Source organism: Meleagris gallopavo, chromosome 2 (assembly GCF_905368555.1).
Source record: "Meleagris gallopavo chromosome 2, MGAL_WU_HG_1.1, whole genome shotgun sequence".
NCBI classification, from domain to species: domain Eukaryota; kingdom Metazoa; phylum Chordata; class Aves; order Galliformes; family Phasianidae; genus Meleagris; species Meleagris gallopavo.
In genome coordinates this window covers 84,590,886-84,614,870 of record NC_139405.1, presented here as the reverse complement: position 1 = coordinate 84,614,870, position 23,985 = coordinate 84,590,886, and the positions used below count along the sequence as shown (strand labels likewise).

Here is a 23,985-nt window from a genome sequence, read left to right as displayed (position 1 = left end):
TGTTTCATTAATGCTAGGCTTTAATAAATAAAATAAAAAATAAAAATAATAATAATAATAAAAAGCTTTAAAATGTAGTGTAAAAGTAATGCATAAGCCTGTGGCTTAGAAGTGTAAGAAGGAAATGTGATGTTTTCTTAATGGTAGATCCTTTCATTCGTCTGTATATTGAAATGAGGTTTTCTATTTAAATTCTAACATTTACTATTTTTCATAACAGAATATGGTAAGGGGTGAATATAAAAAATAACAACACACATCCAAAAAACCCCATACCAAATATATCAATATCCATATAGAACTACCAATCTCTTCTACAATAAAAAAGTCCTCAGTTCTTCTAGCATAAGCAACATTTTAGAATTTTGCAACATTTACATAGTACATAAATATTACTGAAGACAAACACAAAAATCTTCACGATGCTTTTACTTTCATGTTTTGATGTTAACAAGCTAATTTTGAGAACACTGCTATACATGTTTCAAGGGGATTTTTGCAATGTCCTTCATATATCATCCTCTACTAGCAAAAGTGTTCCTAGCTAGAACTAAATTTAATGCAAATAATTTGCACTGAGTTCCCTCATATCATAAATGCTTATGGTTCAGGTACAGCAATTTAACTATATAATAAAGTAAAATAATATCAGAATGATAATGATCAGAAAAATTTAATGGGCATCATAATTCTTAAATATTTTAAAGTAAACTTCACATACTCTAGCATTTTAAAAATATTATTAACATAACAGAAAATCTGTATCATTTGTTTCTACCTTTGTCCTAACCCGTGCATATGAAATCCCTTGAGTGTAAAAGAGTTTGGGGATCTTATTAATGTTTGTAAATATCTTAAGTGTGGGAGCCAAAAGGCCAACCTCTTTTCAGTGGTCTGTGGGGACAGGACAAGGGGAAATGGCCGTAAACTTGAGCATAGGAAGGTCCGTACCAGTATGCGAAGAAACTTCTTCACAGTGAGGGTGACAGAGCAGTGGAAAAGGCTACCCAGGGAGGTTGTGGATTCTTCTCTGGAGATATTCAAGATCTGCCTGGGTGCCTACCTGTGCAATCTGCTGTAGGGAGACTGATTTGCTGGGGGGTTGGACTCAGTGATCTCTAGAGGTCCCTTCCAGCCCCTACAATTCTGTGATTCTGTGATCAACAGAGCATGATAACAGTACCTTTTTCAAAATTAAAAGTTCAACTTTCTTTGAAGTATTATGTGCACTAGGAAAAACACTACTGACCAGTCACCATTGTATACTGCCAATAATGCAGTTGCATACATACTTCACTGGGAGATGTTAGCATGCCTATTTTTAATTTCTCATGTTAAAATTAACCAGTAGTTTAGGCCTATACTTATCACAAGAAACACGATTACAAGTCTAATTAATTCAAGGAGTAAATTAATAAAATAGAATAGAAAGAATAGATAAGAACAAGTACATCCAGCCCATGGACTGCATGATGGCCCAGCCTGGTTGGCAATACATACTTGCCCCTGCCCAGCACCTCTTGGCCCCCTCTGTGGCTCTGCCAAGTGGCCCAGCTTGGCTCTGGGAGTATTCAAGGCTCAACTCATGTTGGCTCAGCAACAGCCAAATGTCAGTGCACTACTAATGCTGCCTGACCTGGAACCAGGGCATGGGGAGAGAGCAGTAAAGTGACAGCTCAAGTTATAGCAAATAATTTCATGCATTTTAATTCACCGGATAAACATGGTCCTGTGGATAGCAAAAAATATACAGGCTTGCATTCCATTTTGATATAGGAATTTGAGAAGTTTTAAGAAACAAACAAACAAACAAACAAAACCACATCATTTTTTTGGCATATCTGCAACTTCATTTTCAGTTGACATAAGTATGTTACCTGGAATTTTCAAATGGGGTTACAGAATTGCAATCAGACATTCATCTCAAAAATGTGACCATGTCTCTCTACTTTTATAAGCACTATCTTATTAGAGAAAGACAAATCCTTATTTTACAATCATGCCTTACTCCTGTCACCATTTGAGAATTTGTACATTTGTGAACAACTACTTTCAAGGATGAAAGACAGATAAAATTTTGTCAAAGTTCTCTGATGAACACTGAGAACTCACTAAGAATTGCAGTTGCTGACATCAAACCAGATATTGATGTGTGAGTTTCACAATAACAAGTTCACATATCCCATCACTTGCGTGTTTTTGTTGCCCTCTTTTTTTGTTTTAATAAAAACTACTAAAAATTAAAATAATTTTTGCTACTTATATACATAAATTATAGTACATATTTTATGAGGGCTACTTTGAAAGTAATGCCTCCTGTTTAATTATATTCTCCCATGGTGTCAGAGGCAGATGTAGATGGTATGGCAGTAGAGGTTGAATCTTCCCCCCAGTATGCCATCACATTTTGTTGCTGTGCGACAAATGACAGTAAAGGGGCAGTCTGACAGAATGGTGCCTGACATGGAAGTATGCACAAAGAAAAGGTGTGTCACTGAATTCCTCCATGCAGAAAAAATGGCACCCACTGACATTCATTGGTGATTGCTGAACATACACGAAGACCAAACAGTGGGCATTAGCACAATGAGGTGGTGGGTGGTGTGTTTCAGCAGTGGAGACAGCAAGAGTAGGTCACCTCCACTGGTGCAGATTTTTAGGAGCGTTACATGCAGTTCATCGCTGGCAAAAATGCATTGCTAAGGGTGGTGACTACATTGAAAAGTAGTGCTTTGCAGCTGAGAGTTTTTCTATCAAATATCATTACCATGTTCTTTGTATCAGTTGTATTTTCCATGGAAATAAATAGGAGGCATTACTTTCAGGAAGAGTTTGTGTATGCAGCTCAAGACAATTCCTGTTCTCTCAGTGTGACCCAGGCAGGACAAAAAGTTGCACAACCAAAGAATAGAATAAGAAGAGAAGAGAAAAGGATTTTATTGGAAAGAATCTAAAAAAGAACATTGAGTTCAATGGTCATACTACTGACAAAAGTAACAAAACTGAACAGAGCTGGCTTCAAGACTGAGTCCTGGGGAATACCAGTAGAGACTGGCCACCAGATTTAGTTCCACACACTACAACTCTTTGAGCCCTACCTGTTGACCTAGCATAGTGTGAACCTATTCATTTAATAGCTGGACAACTTATCCAGAAGGATACTGTGAAGAACAGTATAAAAAGCTTACATCCACTAAGTGGGTTATTTTATCATAGGAGGATATCAAATTAATGTGATGAGATTTTCCTTTAGTGAACCCGTCAGCTCATAAATTATGAACAACTTGTTTTCAACCTTTTTAATTCTATGTTAAAATTGTCCCAGTTCTCAAACTGACTTATTTTCTTCTGTCTGGAGTTTGAAAAACTGAAGTAATGTATATGAATTAGAAGGCATCTTAACTCAAGGATACTAAATTATGAGAAATATTTCCAAAAATACACAAGGTTTTGTTTTCCATCTTTTTTTTCCCTTTAAAAACAAACAAACAAACAAAAACCCAAACAAATGTACACTTTTTTACTCAATATATAAGGAGACTATATCTCTTCAGTGTAACACAGTATTAAGTTCTTACCTTATTGTGATAGGCGTGAATATTCCTTTGCTAATGGATTGATTGACAGATACAGACAGAATGTTCTGAGAGTTTCCGCAACTGAATCGAACTGTTGGTCTTCCTTCCACAAGATACAAGTGAAGAAACTGTTCCCCAAAATTCTTTTCACTACCTTTGAAAATAAAAATGGAGATAATCAGACTTCTGAAAGCACAGAACCTTTTGATACCCTGACACTTACAGATGCAATTTTTGTTTTTATTTTTCATGTATACTCTTATGCTTATGTGTTTTTTTTTTTATTACAAATTTGCCCTTTGAATTTAACTGTAGTTCCTTGCCATAGAAAGTAAGACACAGATCCTGCTTAGGATTTTTATTTCCCTCAAAGACAAACTGTTTTAAAATGTTATTACTTTTTTTTGCGCTATATTTTACCATATTTAACTGAAGAAGAAATGGCTCAACACCTAGGTCATGACATTGAATTAACTGCATTTGAGCATAAGATTACTATTTTCTTCTTCAAGAATCCTAATGTCTTAGGTTGTCTTACTATAACTCAAATACATCATTTGCAGACTAGAGAAAATGTAGTAGCCATATCGTGAATACCATGATTAATCTCCACATAGTTATTTAGTTAATGATCAAGTTCATATTTTACTCTTAGTCTAGTAAGGCAATTAAAGAATAGAAAGTGAATGCAGTATGCAGTATCTCAGACTATACATCTCCCTTATGTTCTGCAAAGCTAAGCAAACAAAAAATATATATTTTTTTCTTACAAAGTCTCAAAATCAAAGAGTGCATCAAAATTAAAAATGAACTATCTTAGTAATACTAACATTTTCATATAGAAATAAACCTTTTAAACACTGCAAAGTTTGAGAATAGGAAGTCACAGAGGGTCACCACATTTAAAGTGTTGTAACAGCTTTCTGTATTTCTGCTATTTAAAAAAGGCAGTTTATTAAAAAAATCCTTCTAAAGTAAAATTCTATCACAGAAGGGATTACTGCAATAAAAACACAGTTGTTTAGATTTCAGCTTCTTTAAAATTCTGAATAATCCAATTTATCTAATTTCAATTTAAAAATGCCTTAATTTCTTAGATTTGCTAGGAATTTATATGAAAAATATCCCACATAACTGGAAAGGTTTCAATACCTTTGCTTTTCTATCATTTCTCTTATCCCATTAAGAAAAAGAAAAGGAAAGTCTATTAAAATACACTGAGAAAGTATTCTTCTCTCAACATTTACCATAAAAATCAGTGAGAAAAAAAAAGCATTACTTCCATGGATATGGATACACACTGGAATCTCTTTCAGTATCACAGGTACCTAACCTAATTAATTTCTAGATATTCCCATTTTCTTTCTGTCTAGAGCACATCACCCACTCACTACCTGTAGCTGAGTTGAAAAAAACACCACCATATACATGGTACGAAATAAACTTTTTATGAGGGTAGGTAGAAGGGAAGAACATATGCTTTTTTTAAGGTTATCTGTTCAGCAATATTGTCAAATGGGATGATAAGGAAAGAGTGAAAAGCAAACACACAGACAAATGGAAAAAAACAACCAAGATTCATACCTGTTCAGTAATGCTGATTGACAGAGATAAGAGGAATGTGGGAATTTTATTTCAGTAATATTATCTGACTGAGGACCCTGCCAAAATGTGATGAGTCATAAACATAGCACACGCCTGACAAACATACAATAAAATACACAATAATAAGAAACCATCTTGTCAGTCACATTTATTAGTAAACTATCAAGAAACCTCAATCATCACTTCAAAGAGCGTCAAACTGGACTTGCAATGCCTCAGGATGCAGATCTGGGGTCCCAAATACTGGGGAAAGGGCATGTTAGTGGAACTATGCTAAGCAGTGAGGTAACACGCTGGAAGGAAAGGGTCATGTGCAAAGTGAGGTCCACTACATTGTCTGACTGGGTCCTGTGCCTGACCAGCACAGTTTATACTCCTGCCTTCTTACCAAATCCTTTCTCAGCTATCCCTCTGTGCAAACTCTCTAATTGCATGTGAGTGCTACAAGGACTAAGAGCCAGCGGCTTTGGGGGACCAGCATTAGAAGTCAGAAAAGGGATCATTCAGGCATACGGGGCCTCAGCTGCTGTGAGCTGGGATCTCAGCATCAGCTGCCAGATCAGGTGAGGTCTCCAGTGGCTGAGTAGGAGGTCCTTGGGGTGGGGTGTGACAATAGGCACTCCCCTCTCTTCAGACTGGCTTTTGCCTTGCTCAGCCACTGCCTGTAGGACTGGAGACCTTGCTCAGGCAGACAGACACCACAATACTGGCTCAGGCTGAGTGCTGGAAAAACTGGCAGCTAGTCATCTTGCTCAACAGTTGAGGCCTTAAATATGCATCAGAAAACATGACTATGATCAGTAATTTTAACCCATAAATAGGTTGCTGAGCTCTCCTGCACAGCAGTGAGCTGTACAACCTCCTTAAGTACAGAGCCTCTCAGGGTTAATACTTGCTGCAGAGATCCCTCACTCTTTGACACTGAGAGATTCCTTGCAGTAACAGATCCTTGCTAAGTGACTAATAGCTTGCTAAACAACAATTATTTACAGAGCACGGAGTTTTCCAGCTTTTCAGAAGAGTGGTTTGTGACAATTGGCATGACTGAGAAGACAATGAAGGGCATCTAGAGGTAATTTAGGGCTGTGCAAAAGATGAGAAATGGAAAAGAGTTATCTGCAGGAAGCGAGGTGCCTGTTTAGAAGCTGCATATTAAGTAAAGGAGAATAGAAATAAAAAGGAGCAAGACCTAGAGCAAGAAACAGAAGGTAGAAAGGCACCTGATAACCTGATAACTAGAATTAGAAACTATGTTTAGACATGTTTTTGTATTCCAAATATACAAATAATTCAGAAAGGTACAAAAATTCAACTGGATTATATGCCTTTGACTTTTATGATTTCCCTCTACAGTCCTTTTATAATTATCCTTTAAGATGTTCTGCACTGTCACTGTTAAAAAGGTCACTGGCTTTTAATGGTAGCACAACTGATATATGCATATCCTGCATCATTTGTTTCCTTATCCTCTTCTCCCTTTTCACACATTCTGTGCCAGGCGTTTCCTAGTCTCAACAACACTTGCATCTGTAAGTTATACTGAATTCACGTAGAAAGAATATGAATATATTCTGAATATGCACTTACAACATGTCTTGAAAGAAAGTTACTACATTTATTCATTCACATTATGCACTAATGAAAACCTGGAAAAAGGTTCTTGTTGTTACTATTCCTAGTAAAGTAAAAAATGTGGGAGAGGTTCCCAGGAGTACAGTACTCTTCGAAACACCTGGCGAGTATTACTTCTTGAGCTTTACTTTAGGGAGTTCCTGTGGTTGTGCTTACAGCTATATTAGTTTGATTGCATTCTTCACGTATCTGCCAGGTAGTGCCTCTGGAGGACAGTCCTTTAAATTTTTCTACAGTGAACATGAAGAGGCAGTGTTCCTCTCAAGAATTTTGATCTGTCACTGTAAAAGTACATATGTTACCCAATGTGCTGGGTATAGGAATACAGAGTAGGAATATATACAGACATTTGGTATATATATATTCCTTCCTTGTAAAGTGAGAAGTTGCCTGAGGCTTAATGAAGAGGAAAAAAAAAAATGGTTCCAGGAACAGAAAGACACAGAAATCAGGAGCCATATGAGTAAAATATGTTTTTGCATAGTAGGGTTTAATTATCTTGACCTTAGTAAAAGTTATGTGAGGAAATCAGGTTGAAAAAAACAGATCTCAGCAAATATTCTTCCACAAGAAACTGCAAAGCTGTAAGGCTGGTTTCATGCTTTTCTACAGTGGCAAGCAAGTGGCCACTGATCTCAAATGGTTGCCTGTCTAGAACTTCAAGTCCCTTTGAGCTATAGGTTAGGATTTATGAGGCAAAAACATATTTTGTCACTGAGGAAGGATACTCTGAAATGCTCTGCTTGAGAATGCCAATCTAAGATAACAGTGTGACTGAATTTCTTGAAAGGCCCATCTTTACTTTTATAAGTAGAGTGTGAGTAGATCTGGAGGACCATGCTTTCATGAGTGCAGTAACATAATTTATGAGCACAACTTAAGAAAAAGAAGCTGGTGTTCTAAAAAAATTCTATGAACATGGGCTCTGATACTGTAAATCCAACAGTCAGAACTTACAAAACACCATACAGAATAGAAGTTGAACAATCAGTCTTTGGAGGGTTGCAAAAAGCATTATTAGAAGTGAAAATGATGAAATAATACTTGATAAATGTATCAGGCTTTATTTTCTCAATGATAATTTGCATTTTATTTCCCTTTGTGGTTATATAATACAATTTTTTTTAGACACGCTGATGAAATTAAATCATGAAAACAATATGAAATCAATATAGATAGAAAAAAATAAAAATTTATACTGTGTCCAATAAAGAAATATTTCTTTAATTATGGTTAATTTTTATCAGGACAAATGTAATAATTTTCAAGCCTGTTTACCTGACACACCGAAAGAGAAATCTCCGCTCATCCTGCCAATTATGAAAAGATGAGGTAAAGCAAAGAATATTACAATATTTTTAGTCCATTTACATGACAAATACATTCTCAAAATACTTAAAGAAATCACCATTATTAAAAAACGTTAGTATAGTATGTAAATATTTACTAATTATTTGACAGAGAAATTAATCTAACCTAAAAATCTGGTGTGTCTGTACAAAGAATTATACAAAAGCAGATTAACTAAAAAGTCAGAGTTTGTAATTATTTTCCAGTAAAATACACCTGAAACAAGCAGATCAATGTGATTTTCTTCCTATTTTAAAAATGTTTTTGTCAAAGAGGTTTTTGCCTAGTAAATTTGAAATTAATTGCAAACTTAATCACGAAGCTACTGCTAACATTGCTATATTAAAAATATGAAAACATTAGAAACATTTAACATTTTTTTATAATTTTGTAGCTCATGTATCTAGTGAGTGCACTAGCCTCAAGAGGACTTTCTGCTGGCATTTCATTTCTCAGCTGTTTGATGGTAGCACAGCTTCAAAAAAGCAGCAGCACAAGTAGGAATTGTACTGCTTCTGAGAGAGCACAGCTGACAACTGCAGCTTTTCTTTTGAAGTTGTTAGAAGGCAAGAAGAAAGACGGAACAAGGTGCAAAGAACAGGGATGAAGGAAGAACAGAGGGAGCATATGAACTCATGAAGGGTATTATGTTTATCTGACAGCACTACAGAAGAGCTCGGTGCCTGCATAGAGAAATAATAGATTACAAAGCTCTGGGTAGCCTATATAGGATCCATTGTTCTTTCTAAATGTATATAATGCTAATACACAAAATACTGGAGAGTTTTCTTTTACACAATGATATAACAATGTATTTTACATTCTTGCAAAATTAAATAAGGCTATTGATATGGACATTCAAATAACTAGGGAGAACAAAAAAGAAAAAGGAAAAACAAAGGTGCTATAGAAAAGGGAAAAGAACCTGAGGAGGATGGCAGGAATGTAAAGCAAAGATGAATTTAATGTTAAACTGAGTTCTACAAAATATATAGTCCTCTTCTACTCTGTATGTTTGTGTTAAACAGGCAGAAGAAGATCCAGATTTTCTTTTTTTTCTTGAATCTTAGTGAAACCTAACCTTAGAATAAAGCCTAATGACCACTGAAGAGGGTAATGTTCAGGGTCAGGTAAAGCCCTGTTTGGAGAATAGCAAGGTGAACAGGAATGCAAGTTACCATAAAGTTATGGAGAAAAAGCTGATAAGAAAACTATGAGAAATCATGTAAAAATAAGCCCATGTTCCTGGAGCTGTTTCAGCTCAGTGCCAGGATGAGATTAAAATCACAGCACTACATCCTGATCCTCCCTGTCTGCAAGCACAAAGCGACAGGAAGGCAGTTATGACATGGGTGTCAGATATGCATAAATGGAAAGCAAAGAAATAGCTGGTTTTCCACTAATAACACCTTACCTTTCCAGAATGTGCAAAGCAAAATGTTCTAAAGGATGTGAAGTGGTCAAATATGGCCCCAACAAAATCTCCATAAACACCTCAGAAACACTGCATTATCAGTTTCACATGGAAACCATGAACTGACAGCTGAACACCTATTTGGTTAGACTCATGATGAGTACAGTATTTGAAAGGAGAACATCTATCTTAAGACTAATAATTCATGTCAGTCTCAGACTTGTTAGACTCAGACAAAACATTTCAACTGTCTGAAGTTAAACCCCTTTTTAATTTCAAATTTTATTGCAAGAATCTGGAAAGTTAAACTGGATTGCAAACACTTCAGATTTCTGTGGAAATGGAGGGAAAGTATGTTAGTGAGAAAAGGGAAACGCTTCAAAAAGTATTTTAAGACATTCACATACTGAGTCAAAGGACAATAAGAGAAAACAGGATCTTCAAAAATCTTAAGGAAAAAAAGAATCTCTGTAGATGCTGAAAAATGGTGCCCCCCTAGCTAGGAATCCAGAGGAATTCCACAGAGGAAAAATATGAGAATTCAGATTAAAGTCTTCTAAAACTAAAAATGGAATTGAACTATAATAGTCCTGTGCAATTTGTTTGAAATAAGTTAAGGTAAAAATTATCCCACAATAATGAGCATTAAAAAGATATAATTCAAATAAGCATGGGTTTTGAATGGCTTAATTCTTTTACAAAGCAGAAATTAATTCTTTCTGTTTTCTCCAATTTAACTTTATGGTATATATATAGTTGGAAGTATATCACATTATAGATTAAAGTAGGTGGAGTTCAAAACTCTCAGTCAGGACTAAGCAGCTTTAAAAATCTTTGATCACATTTCTTTCTTAGGCAGTTGGTCTATGTAATTTCAATTACCAGTGACTCAAGGAAACTTTCTGAGGGAATTAATGTGTGTGATTTTAGACATCTTTGCTCAGATAAGACGAAATATGTTCTAGAATCTCCATTAATGTGACAAGGATGATAGGCTTTACCTTCTGTATTTTCCTTCATGAGGTCTTCAGACAGACAGGGTAATACAAATCTGCATATTTTAATAAGCAATATTATACAAAAACAACAGCAATCACTAGGCAACTTCAAGGGCTTCAATGCACAAGTAAAAATACAGTAAGTAAAAAACAACAAAAAAGTAAAAACAGTAAGTATAAATACTTGAAAGGCCAGTAAAAAAGAAGTAAAGACACACCAAAGGCGTTTCTTCGCTGCAATCTTTTGTCTTTAGCTTCACGACTTATTGTTCTACCTACATCAGAGAAAAATTTATGCACTTGTGTACATGATGCAACAATGGAATGTTTTTGTAAGGACATATGGGAAAACTAAAAACTACATTGTTGTTAATATACAATTTTAACATATGTAACTTCTGTACATTAACAAAACGTGCCTTCTATTTTTTTAATTTAACTGTTGGTGCTGGAATGTTTTAAGGAATAGTCACAGATTCTAACAGAATGGAACACTATCTTTGGAAACATAATTTTAAGGTAGCCATGAAAAAAATGTCAGGCTTATACATATTTACCATAGTAAATGTTAATAAAAACCATCATAAATGGTTTTAAAAGATTAAAAATAGCAGTTTCTCAAATAAAAGAAATAGAGTCCACACCATCCAAATTTTTGTGTGTTTATCTCTTGGGAATAATATTTCCAAACACCATATAAAGGTACAAGATATACATAATTCTGGAGTGACAAACTCTAAGTTTGACATGCTTGCTTCTTAGTGCTACATATAAAACAAGAAAAAACACTCCTTCCCTTGGAGAGATGTCCAGCAGCAGAAGTTTCAACAGACTGCAAGACAGGAATAGGCCAAAGATGAGAGCACTGGAAATGCAGAAAGGAGTATAGAGATTGTAAAATGAGCAAACACTGATACTACTGAGAAGAAGGGGGAACAAATGTTAACTCCCTAAGATCGCAGCAAGAAAAAAAAAATTCCAAAGAACTTTACTTTTGTTAATTCAGTATATTTCTTTGGATAAAAACAGTGGTAGAAGGAGATTTACTGGAATACAAGGACTGAAATTAAGGAGTGTAATACAGCTATCAATTATATTCACTGTGGTGTGTCCCTTATCAAAACACAAAGAAGATACCCAAACCTTTCGTTCTTTCCCAAGAATCATTTCAGCTATATCTAAACTCCTAGCACACAGTCCTGAGGTAGTCTGCATGCTTCGACCAATGTTACCAGGATATTTAAATTTTCAAATAACATCTAGCCAAAATACTCAAATACACTTGATGCAAATGAAGTACTCGCAGATTTTATTACCTATCTTACTACAATGATTGGTCAGAATAAAGCATGCAAAATGTGACAATTTATACATTTCTCAAAAATGATTTGAAATGTTACAAAGAACAAAACAAATTCCACAGCCCGCATAGATTTAAATCATAGCATGGAAGCAGAATATAACACCCTGGCTCCCAGCCCTCCTCTAAGGGAGCCCATTAATTCCAAGGACTTGCTAGCTCTTACTTGACAATTGGAAAAATCTAAAAAAGAAAAGGCAGTTATCTCCAAACAAATTATCAAGTTTAATATACTCAGATGTTTCACAGCATTTTGTTTTATATGATGGCAGATGGAACACCTGCTTACCAGCTTATTTTGAAGCTCTGCTTTGCGTAGCTGGATGGATACAAAAAGTACTGTTCATCTTTGTGTAATTTTCATATGAAATGCAACACAGAAGCAAGCATCTTATGTCAGTTTTCAATAATAGGAAAACATAGATTCTGAAACAGTTTCCAACTTTGTGGAACTTCTGATGTTTGCAAAGGTAGGCACATTTAGCGTGTTTAAAATATTTGTGTAGTAAATCAGGCAAACAGCATTCAGTAATGGAAGTCTTGATTAAAAGCTACACCAACAGCCATATCTCCCAAACTTTATACATTTCCTACTTTCAGATCAGTATGTTTTCCATCAAGTAGCGATAGAAGCAAACTGGGCTCTGTTTATAGGAGCACAGTATATTTATTGAAGCTTTCAGACAATCCTGTTTCCTCCAAAGACTAGCAGAGAAACTTCTAAACTGGATTTTAATAGACATGGTTATAATTGAGGTTCATGTGTAGTTAGCAAACTTTATCACAGAATCACAGAATAGTCTGGGTTGAAAGGGACCTCAGGTATCACCATGTTCCAACCCCCAAGTCACAGGCAGGGCTACCAATCTCCACATTTAATACTAGATCAGGATGCCCAGGGCCCCATCCAATCTGGCCTTGAACACCTCCAGGGACGGGGCATCCACAACCTCTCTGGGCAGCCTGTGCCAGCACCTCACCACTCTCAAGGCAAAGAACTTCCCCCTGATATCCAACCTAAATCTTCCCTCCCTCAACTTAAAACCATTTCCCCTTGTCCTGCTATTATCTACCCTTATAAAGAGTTGACTTCCCTCCTGTCTTTAGTCTCTCTTTAGGTACTGTAAGGCTGTAATGAGGTAACTCCACAGCTTTCTTTTCTCCAGGCTGAACAAGCCTGGTTCCCTCAGCCTGTCTTCATAGGGGATGTTCTCCAACCCTCTGAACATCTTTGTGACTCTCCTCTGGACCCTCTCCAACATCTGTCTGTCTTTCTTGTACTGGGGGCTCCAGACTTGGACACAGTACTCCAGATGGAGCCTCACAAGGGCAGAGTAGAGAGGGACAATCACCTCCCTGTCCCTGTTGGCCACCCCTCTTCCGAGCTACAAGAGCACACTGCTGGCTCATGTTAAGTTTTTCATTCACTAGGACTCCCAGGTCATTCTCTGCAGGGCTACTCTCAAGGACTGCTCCTTTCAGTCTGTCTATATGCCTTTATTTTGACTTTGGCTTGCAGTTCTGCAGTGATGAGGCAAACAAAATCGTTAAATGATGAAAGCATTCAAATTACTTCCACTGAATTTCCTTACATGCTTAGAGAACAAATAACGCCTCTTGAAATTGAACTAACTAACCGTAAAATCCTTCAAAAAAAAAAAAAAAAAAAAAAGAAAGAACTGCTACGTCATCAATTATCCAGGATCATTAGCAAATTCTGCAGGCACATATCTTATGCATACACATCAATGGCCTGGTTATACCACCATGCAACAACTTGAGGCAGTGCTTTGAGCTTTAGTAAACATAAAAGTTCAGTTGGAAACTACATTTTTTTTTGTACATCTAAAGAGAATGTTATACAGATAATAAAAAGCATAACTAAATAATGCCATAAAGTTTATAACATCTTAAACTCTGCCTTATAAATAAATACGTAGTGCACATGATTTCATATGGATAACTTCCAGATGAATATAAAAACTACAAAAATTAATAAATATGATTTGTTTTTCAGACAAACTAGCTGCAGTGAAGAGAGAATACTCCTGCTGATTTGGCTTGGCAGAGAAATATGATATCCATGAGAAAGATTTCACAAATACTTTTTCTAGCTTTTCCTGCACTCAGGAACCACTTCAGTATCCACACTTTGCATTTGAATAGAAATTACAAGCTACAATATATAATGAAATATTTAATAGGGGAACCAACTTTTGAAAAGCTATGTCAGAAGTTAACGTCATCTTCTGAGGAATTAAATACATAGGCAAGAAACAACACTTTTGTAATATTAACATACATACTTCCAAGTCTGCAAGTATTCTCTCAGGACATCACAAAAAACCTGAAAATCTGAATTATGAAATCACAGTAAATACTCTGAAATAGAATTTGCAAAACTTATGATAATTCTGCAATGCAAAAAGCTTTGGAATTAAAATCATTATAACAAATGGATCTCAATACACGTATCACGTAAGTTGTTTCTCTATAATGAATTGGTAGAAATGTCTTCATTTATATTTTAGATTTGTGACATTTATTACTGAAATCAAATGCTTCCTTGTCAGAGAGCAACATTTTCAGTTATCAGTTATGCTTATTAATGAGTCATATATGAAAGAACTTTCCAGAAAAACAAAAAAATGTGGTTCAAATTTTGTAGTGTGTCGTGCATTAGAATACCAATAGGCTTCTGCTGCATTTTAATGACTAATTTTGCTGCTGAATAGCATGCCAGCTGATCTACACTGAAGTTTATAAGAACCTAAAGTAGCTATAGCTAATCCTTAGCTTCAAGTGTCATTGGTACTCACTGTAAAGAATAGTGCCACTTGGAGCAGTTGTTTTCACTGTCAAGTACAGAGTTGTCAGATTGCTTGTTTCCTGCCCAGATGCAGTCCTCATCTGAGATACAGATGTTAGAGAAGGAAGTTCCAAATAAGAATTCCCGTTGAAGGATGGAAAAAACAGGGTTACGTCTGCAATGAATAACAGAAAGCTATTTTCATTAGTTCATTACAAAATAAAGTAATAAAATGCAATATAATCAACAAAGTACATTTGAAAATATCCATTCTTTTCTCTTTTAACACCTTTGAACAGTGTTACAAACTATCTTATTTGCATGCATTCAATTTTATTTAATTTCAAATATTCAAGTTAAAAGAATAGAAGAGGAAGATGTTCTAGCATATACATGTTATCAGAAGTGAAAAGACTATTACAGACCACTGTTAGAAGATGCAATAAAGTACAAAAGTTTTTATCACGCATTTTCATCTCTAATTTTATATTTGCACTGTTTTGTTTTTATTATTATTATTTTTATTTGGGACAAATATGGCATAATAAGAATTCTATTAAGATTAAAAAAATAATTTTTGATCACAAAGACAGTAAGACTCATCCATTACATCATCCATCATTAAATTCAAATGAGAAATATGTAATGCTTTTTTGTAATAAGAATGAATGCCCGTTAGGAAAAACAACAATAACAAAGCTATCAACAGCACCCTAGAAAGGGAAGTAATGCATTTATCTCCTGGCAGGAGGGATCTGACCAAACATTTGGCCAATTCATCTGCAATCTATGGGACAGATAACAGCACTGGAGGTCCTTAGTCCTTATTGATAAAGTAGAAAAATGGATAATAATAAGACACAAATTCACTCCACCTTATAATAAACACCTTAAAAGCCCAAGATAAATCATAATCAAAAACTGTCTATTTCACCCCACTTACCATAAAAGAACTTGAGTGTCAGTAGCCTAGGTGTAGACATTTACATAGTCAATATCCAAAATCTGAACTCAGAACAAGGATTTTTACTCTTAATATGTCTGTCCATCAGAACCAGATGATCTGCTAGAGAATATTCTTTATGCAAAAGAAAGATATTTAACACAGGAGTTCAGAGTTGAAACATTAGTTATGTACACTGAACAAGATGTCAGAATGGTTTGGGGTTTAAATTCTCGAATTCTGATTTCTGTTTTCCAATTACAGTGGTAAACATCCTACAACAGAAACTAGAAGCTTCTCTGTGTGTTCTTTTCCATCACACGAAGAATATATTAGAAGGACCAGTGATAAAAGCTTTGCCAGCCAGTGCAGCAAACCTTTTCCACGTTAACAAAAAGGGAGGCCATCCCAATAAGAAAATAGTCAGTCAAGCAGCTATAACAAGGGACTGATGAATACATGAATTGCTATATCCATCTTCAGCTCACAGAATATTTGGGGGAACTGTGGAAGACAAAAATGTTTTTCTTTTTGTCTCAAAGCTTGCTTCTTAAGGCCTTTCTGGTGGTAAGACTAAGTGACAACTGCAAATTATCTAGGGGAACGAGTGGTGGGTGTCACTGTGCCACAGTACTTCTGCTCATGATTGTAAAGATAAACAGAAGTAGGACAAGCAGTCTTTTTGCAGGGGGTGGCTTGAAGGAGCTGACCACTGCAAAAGGCGATAATGCTTGTGCATAGCAACGAAAGCACCACTCCCTGCTGGCTTATCTGTTGGGCCAGGTATGTCACACTAACGGAGAGAAAAGAAGGAACAAAATCCAGAGAAATAGGAGATAAAAGGCCCTCACTAAACTGAGGACTTTGGAGAAGAACTCCCAAAGAAACCTATTCTGTAACCCAAGTAAGATTACAAAGCAGGTATGGTTTATTCAGTAGTGCACGTACATTGGGTCCAAGGGGAATAGATCTGCCTAACTTGCACATCATGAGGAAAAAGTGTGCTACAGATATAGGCTGGACTAATACACAGTCAATAGTTTTCCCAGAATTTGGATACATATTCATTACACTCCCGAGAGTTCATTAGCATGCAGACCCTCCCCTCTTGGGCATGCATAGTGGTGGGTTGTGGGATGAAGATTTGTTGCCTTCCTCGCTGTAAACTTCTGACCTTTTGAGGGGGCATTCCCCCAAACCGTTTTCTTCTAGGCCTGTGGACATCTAATCACCTCCCTGCCAGATGTCTCTGGGCTGTTCTCAAGCCTTATGGGTATGGCCTACATCTCCCTCACTATCCCAGACCCAGTATCTGCCATCCCTTATTTTTCTATAACAAGCTCTACATTCTTACTTCTATAAACTATCTCTAACTATCCCCCTTCACTTCCCTTATTCTCAGTCACTGTGAAGCCTTCTTGCCTTTTTACTCACTTATGGGGCTCTTCTCACCATTCAGCTTATTCCCAGACAATAAAATATGAAACAAAATAAATGTGACCCTCATTACTTTCATTCATTTCAATGCAAAAAACCATTCTGCTTGCTGAAATTCAAATACATTCCAAGGCAAAAGCTCCTTATGGGATAACACACACAAGTTCCTTGTTACTAGGCCAACCTTGTGCCTTGTTGATAATGCTCTCCCCTGTCATCTGGGGAGATCTAAGTTTAGATTACTGACTTAACCTCTTATTTTGCAGATTGCTAGAGACTGCAAATAGCAAAGAGTATACTTAATTGTGAAGACTCAGAGGAAGCAATGGGTCAAACTAGCAATCTTTAAGAGCAGGACACTATTTCATTTTCACAGAAAGAGGCTGCCTTACAAGTGGAGCAGCATTGGATAAAATGAGATTTAAAACACCTGAGAAAATAAAGTAGATGATGGCACTAAAAGTCTTCTGAAAGTTCCAAACATGTCTTTGAAAACATACAGTGAAACACAGAACAAAAGTGCAAATGATCAAAAGGATCACAAGAGTGAGAGGCAGCACTCAAGGCTACATTGGATGGGCCCTGGACCGATCTAATGGGTGGCAACCTTGAAAAAACAAACAAACAATTATTAACTTTTGATAAAATACAGAAGCTATTTCAAATAATTTGTTGCCACAGACATCATGTGGGTCAAAATCATAAATCAACAAATCTGAACAAATCTGTAAATGTTAAGGAACTGCAGAAGCTGTAGCACTCAAGAAAAATCATAGTTGTCCTGTCTTTAATTTATCTTTCATTGCATATCTTTAGTGCTCCTTAAATATTGAGTAGTTCAGTACTTAGCTGCAAAAGGAAATGACAGTAAAGCTTTTGGAAACAGGGAGCCAGAAGAATTTACTTTCACATTCATATTTGTTGCATTTCATTTTTCTTCCTCAGGCCTCACAGTTAGAAAGTCAGAATTGCTTTTCCTTTGTCTAGACCCTTACTATAATTCAGCAATGCTACAAACTGCATCAGATTGTAAGTCAGTGTTTTTCAGTCAACTCCTGCTTGCCTATAAAGGGAAGACAACTACTTATCGCACTTATTTTTCTCTCACTGAAGTTTATGGCTACAAAGCATGCTAAACTAAGTGGAAGATCCAAACTAATTATTAAATTTTATTATTCATGAATACTATGTAGCTACGTAAAGGAAGGCCAGATATATATTTAAATGAAAAAGACTAACATGACAAATTTAAAAGGAAAATAATTAATTCATAACCAGCTCATCAAGATCTTGTGGAAAAAAGAATGATGGTAGTATTTCAACAAAATAAAGTATATAAAAAAAATAGTCAGTACAAGTAAATCACTAAGTGTCTGTTTCCTGGTGCTTTATCAACTGTTTTGGAGTGATAACATCTACAGCACATTGAAAATAAAAGTTTTTTTTTTTTTTTAAAGTCTAAATCTATAAATAAAATTAGCATCAGTTGTGCTATCATTCAACAAGACCAGGACAGACTGGATACCTGGGTAGAGAAACTTGATGAGGGTTAAAAAGAGCAAGCAGAGTCTTGTACTTGGGGAGGAATAATCACATGCATCAGTACAAATTAGGAGATGATCTAGTAGAAATGAGCTCTACTGAGAAGGAGTTGGAGATCCTGGTGGAGAACAGGTTGGCCATGAGCCAGCAGTGTGCCCTTGTGGCCAAGATGGCCAATGTTAGCCTGGGATGCATTAGAAAAAACATGGCCAGTACGTGGAGGGGGTTGAGGGACGTGATCCTGCCCCTCTGGTCTGCCCTGGTCAGGTCACATTCAGACTACTGTGCTCAGTCTTCCCAGTTCAAAAAAGAAAGGAATCTCCTAGGAGCCCACTAGAGGGCCACAAAGATGATAAAGGGCCAGGAGCATCTCCTGTATGAGAAAAGGCTGAGTAACTTGGGCCTGTTCAGCCTAGGGAAGAGAAAACTGAGAGGGGATCTGATCACTGTTTATAAATATCTAAATGGAAGTGGGATGCAAATGGATGAGGCCAGGCTCTTCTTGGTGGTGTGTAGTGATAGGACAGAGCCATTTGGAGCAGTTTGGATGTGGTGCTCGGAGATATAATTTAGCAGAGGTTTTGTTAGAATTAGGGTACTATGGTTAGGCTGCATTTGGACTTGATGATCCTTGAGGTCCCTTCCCACCTGACTGATTCTATGATTCTATGATAAGGAGTAACGGCCTAAAACTTGAATGCAGAAAGTTCCGTATTAACATGTGGAAGAACTTTATAGTAAGGGCAACAGAGCACTAGAACAGGTTGCTCAGAGAGGTTGTGGAGTCTGTTTCAATGCAGATATTCAAGACCCATTTGGATGCCTGCCTGTACGATCTGTTGTAGGCTACCTGATTTAGCAGGGGGTTGAACTCTATGATCTCCTGAGGTCCCTTTCAACACCTGCAATTCTAAGATCACAGCATGTATTTTTAGTTCTTTTGAAAACAATCTGATTCTTAATCTTATTGTTCATTTAGTTTCACCTCCAAAACTTAACTTTTTCCATGTGCCTAGAATTTTGAAGCAAAAAGAATGCTCATAATTGACACTTATTAAGGTTACAAATGCTACCATTCAAAATGGGACATAGAGGAAACTACGAAGCTACTATCTAATTTTTACTTCAACAAATTTGACCAGAAATATCATCTTACTGCAGCTTTATTCTTTCCTTTTCTTTAAATAATTTGTCTAGGAGGAAAATGAGGCTCCTCTATAGCTTCATTTAAGTTTTTCAACCTCTCCCAATTACAAGAAAAACTGAATGAATATCACACCATAATTTACACTAGAGTTCTAAGAATGTATTACTAGATTTGATGATGGAAAGCTGGCTGCATTTAAGGTCATCATGACACATATTACAACAAACCCTAATGAAGCAAGGACTTCTACAAATCTTTTGAAGCTCACTCATTAATACATTTGCTCAGTAAAATATCACAGACAGTCTACATGAACACAGATTTCACATTTTTGATTGAAGTCGAATTAACTGGTAAAAGGAATGAATGAAATAAAGTAATGGTCTTCACGGAGGGGATGGGTAGAGAGGAAGCAGCAATCCAAATAACACCAGAAATTGGAGGCTTTCTGATATAAAGGGAACTCTTTGGTTGCTTAAATGCGCCTCATTTCTTGTCGTATCACACTGAGCATCAATTAGATGCGTAAGTATTGTATTTGCATGTTTATTAAAATCCTAAAACTTTTTTTTTTTTTTTTTTTTGCACTTTGAGATACCAGTGTATTTTCAGTCACTTTAATTTTATTTCTGCCAGCTAAGTTTAATTCCATTCTCTGCAATGGTACCTGAACATATGAACTATCATTCCTGTCCCAAAGGATAGGAGGAATATATGACAAATAATTGGCTATAAAAGTTTAATTTGGATAAATATTCAGAGTTTCAGTGTCACATTCAGTTACTTGAAGAGGAATCTTCCATCTGTTTAACACAGAAGATACTTTTTTCATATAGCTGTCACCAGATAACATGATCAATATCGTATGCAAAGTGAAAGCAGTAGCTCTCATAACATTTAGTGTTCTCAAATACATGCATAGTTTAAATTACATTATGCGTACATCACATTTTTATTAGACTTTCACATTTTACTATTATTTATACCTGTAGATGCAGATTTAAAGAATTGTGTAAATCCAAATTGATCTGAGCTTGTTTTTTTTTTTTTTTTTTCCCCCTATAGGTTCAGGATGCAGAGGTAGTTCCTAAAATTACTAATTTTCTGATAATCAATTAAAAAAAAAAAAAAGCAAATTCTTCCTGTATAACATAGGAGAGGAAAACAGTATTTTAGATGCAAACTGTTGTAATCCTCTGAAACCAAGAAGTTTCTTTAACTTTCTGCTAAGGCTTTGGTAATCAAATAAAATAGTTCATTTCCACTACATTTATGAATGATCTCTTACCCATTCAACAAATTCTGCATAAAATGGAAGGGTGAATTTGGTAGGATGTCAACTGATTAATTAAGTGACATCATTCAACTGATGTTTTAACATAGAAAAATGTCAATTTGACCTTTTTAGGTGACTGTTTTGAAATCATTTCTGCTCTGTTTCTGTCAGAGGTTCTAAATGGCCCGGTTTGGGGACAGTTCAGCCCAGTCCTGTCACTAAATGGGGCAGAAGGACCCATAAACCCCTGTCCAGGAGAGGAGGAAGATGGGTAAGGAACAAGGGAGGGAGATAAGTCTAAAAAGAAAACAGTGACAAAGAGCTAAGGGAGAAAACTAATTAACTAAATATGATAGCAGAATGTGAGATAACACAATTTAATTAAATATAATTGGAATTGAAGCTAATAAATCAAATAAAATGAGAGTGTGTCCAAAACAAAAGGCCTTAGTCTAATGCTGAAGTTGAGATGGCTAGGAAACTATACCACAGAGATGAAGAGTAAAAGAAGCGTTATCTCATGACTTATGAGCAGTTTTCTCTCTCTCTAAACAGAAAATGGAAACGGAACAGTGAATATCTTCTGGCATTTATAGTTCTCTTCTGAGAACTAAAAATATTTACATTTCTTTTGCGTCTCCTTATTTTGATGTTTTGGTAATTTGTGATTAATATTTTCAAAGTTATTTCAGAAGACTGTTTAAGTTGTCTTTTCAGAGGTTTTTTTAACTTTTTAATTTATTTTTTTTTAACAAAGCTACATATCTCTTTGTTAAAAGTAATAGTCATAATAAAAAAGGACAACTGCAAATAAATGAACAGAATGATTTTCAGTATTAGTAGTTAATAATTTACAAAAATAAAGGAGAAAAATAAACCCTGCAGAAAAAGACAAGAAAGTTACAGGCACAGGTTGTGACAGCAACAACATGCGATATCAGCAGAAGACGGGATTTCAAATGCAATTTGGTACTTGATACTCTCATTAATGGAACTAATCAGGAATTAAAACAAATGAACAAAAATTACACTGAGCTCTGTCTTGGGTTTACATGGCAGAGTTTTAGTACTGGTGTGAAAATGTGTGAGAACATAGCAGAATTATAAAAATAAGTACTGTATTTTGGCATGAGGATGCTAAAACCAGAAACAGAAAGCTCATTGAGAAGTTATTCCAACTTTCAGAAAGAGATTAGAAATTCTCTTACTACATAGATCTGGAATGAGTAAATTTACTGTACTTAATTAATTACGGGGAGTCAATGGATTGGTGGCAATGAGTATGTTTGTTTAGGCAAACATCTTACAGTTGTCCCTTGGGCTTGGGGTATGTCTCAGGGTCTTTGGATACAAATCATAGAGTTATAACCTTACTCTGAAAAAGATGTGTATGATCAGAACCTGAGGTTAACCAGTGACAAATGTCTGTAGGTGAGAATAAACGAAGATAGGAACAACGTGAACAAAAAGTGTTAAATTCTGCTTTCTCAAAAAACACAAAAGAACCACAGCTTGAAGAAAGCAGCAGCATAAAATTGAAAAGTATACAGACACCCAACCTATCCCTTTTCCTTCATATCCTAACATTAGCTGCTATAAAAATAGTACTATTTGCACAGCACCAAATTAGAAAGAACACGTATAAAGAATAGTTTGAGAAAATTGTGCTAGACTGTATCAATGTAGTGGTCAGTGTATCTGTACAGGGCTTTCTGTGGGAAGATGGCAGTGTTGACTGTAATAAAGCAAAAGTGACCAAGCGGTAGAGAAGAAACATGCTTATTGCCTTGTCATAGCTGCTGCATTTTGGGGGACCCCCTCTGAGACTGAAGAAAGAAAGGAATGACAGCTTCCCAAAGAATGGCTGAGCAGCCTCCTTCTGGAAGTGAAAAATGTCTGCAGGAGACTGTACAGACATTCCTAATCTGATTTCTCCCCTTCCCCTCCATTCTACCCACTCGAAAGTCCTGCCTAAATTTCATTCCCCTAGGCAAAAAAGAAACCTATGAAAGTTCCACTAAACCCAGGAAGCCACCCCTCTTAATCATGTCTCCAAACCTTTTTATTGTAACTTGTTTCTCAGTGCAAACCTGACCTTTATACAAAGAGTTACTTTCTTCTAAGTTAGTGTTTTATGTTCTAATGTAGGATTAGGCATAGAATCATTCAGTGCTTTGAGGCATTCTCTCTTAAAAGAAAAAAAAAAACAAAACAAAACAGCATTTCATCTCCAGGTTATGGTCTACTTGGGAAGCTGCCAATTGGCAAGTCAAACCTTGAAGCTCTTATATGGCAGAACCATTTCTGGTACAATTTTTCAGTTACTGCAGAATGCCACATGCCTACAGAAGTGCAGCATTACATATCACCTAACAATTTTTTCCACTTTTGCTAAATTATACAGAAAAAAAAAATTATCATTGCTGTAAGCCCCTTCGTATTCATGTAAGTAGGTCTGCTCAAACAGGTTGCTGATTTGATTTACAGCGTTACTGTTTGTAAAAAATACATAGTCAAACAAATAGCAAGTGGTCAACGAAAGGAGATAATTTTATCCTACAGAAACACATATAAACAAGTGTTTCTTTTTCTCTCCAGCATTACTGCAGAATTCAAACATTATTTTGAAGGTAAGTTAATTTTCTGTTAATTTAAGTCTGGGTGGCCAAGCTATGCCACCAGAATGCAGTTTGAAAATATACAGTACACAAAATTGGTGCAAACATCGGAAAGCAAATAACAAGTTATTTCCCAATACTTGCCAACTAGATTTAAGAATTTTTCTTTTATATATGGATATTTCTACAAAGGATTCCAAGATGAAAATTAGATTCTCTTCCAGTCCACAACACAAATACAGCAAAACTTTTTAAGGACTAAAATAATCCTTGTAC

The 23,985-nt window shown here is 35.9% G+C and overlaps 1 protein-coding gene across 1 annotated transcript in view; it reads right to left on the bottom strand.

Annotated features, from left to right (window-relative positions):
* EYS (EGF-like photoreceptor maintenance factor) overlaps positions 1-23,985 on the bottom strand; it is a 765,389-nt gene that overhangs the window by 136,225 nt on the left and 605,179 nt on the right. Inside the window, exons 37-38 of the mRNA XM_085217834.1 lie at positions 14,757-14,921; positions 3,579-3,732 (exon numbers count right to left, since the gene is read on the bottom strand). Of these exons, the coding sequence (XP_085073960.1) occupies positions 3,579-3,732; positions 14,757-14,921 (319 nt within the window). The remainder of the gene's footprint in view (positions 1-3,578; positions 3,733-14,756; positions 14,922-23,985) is intronic.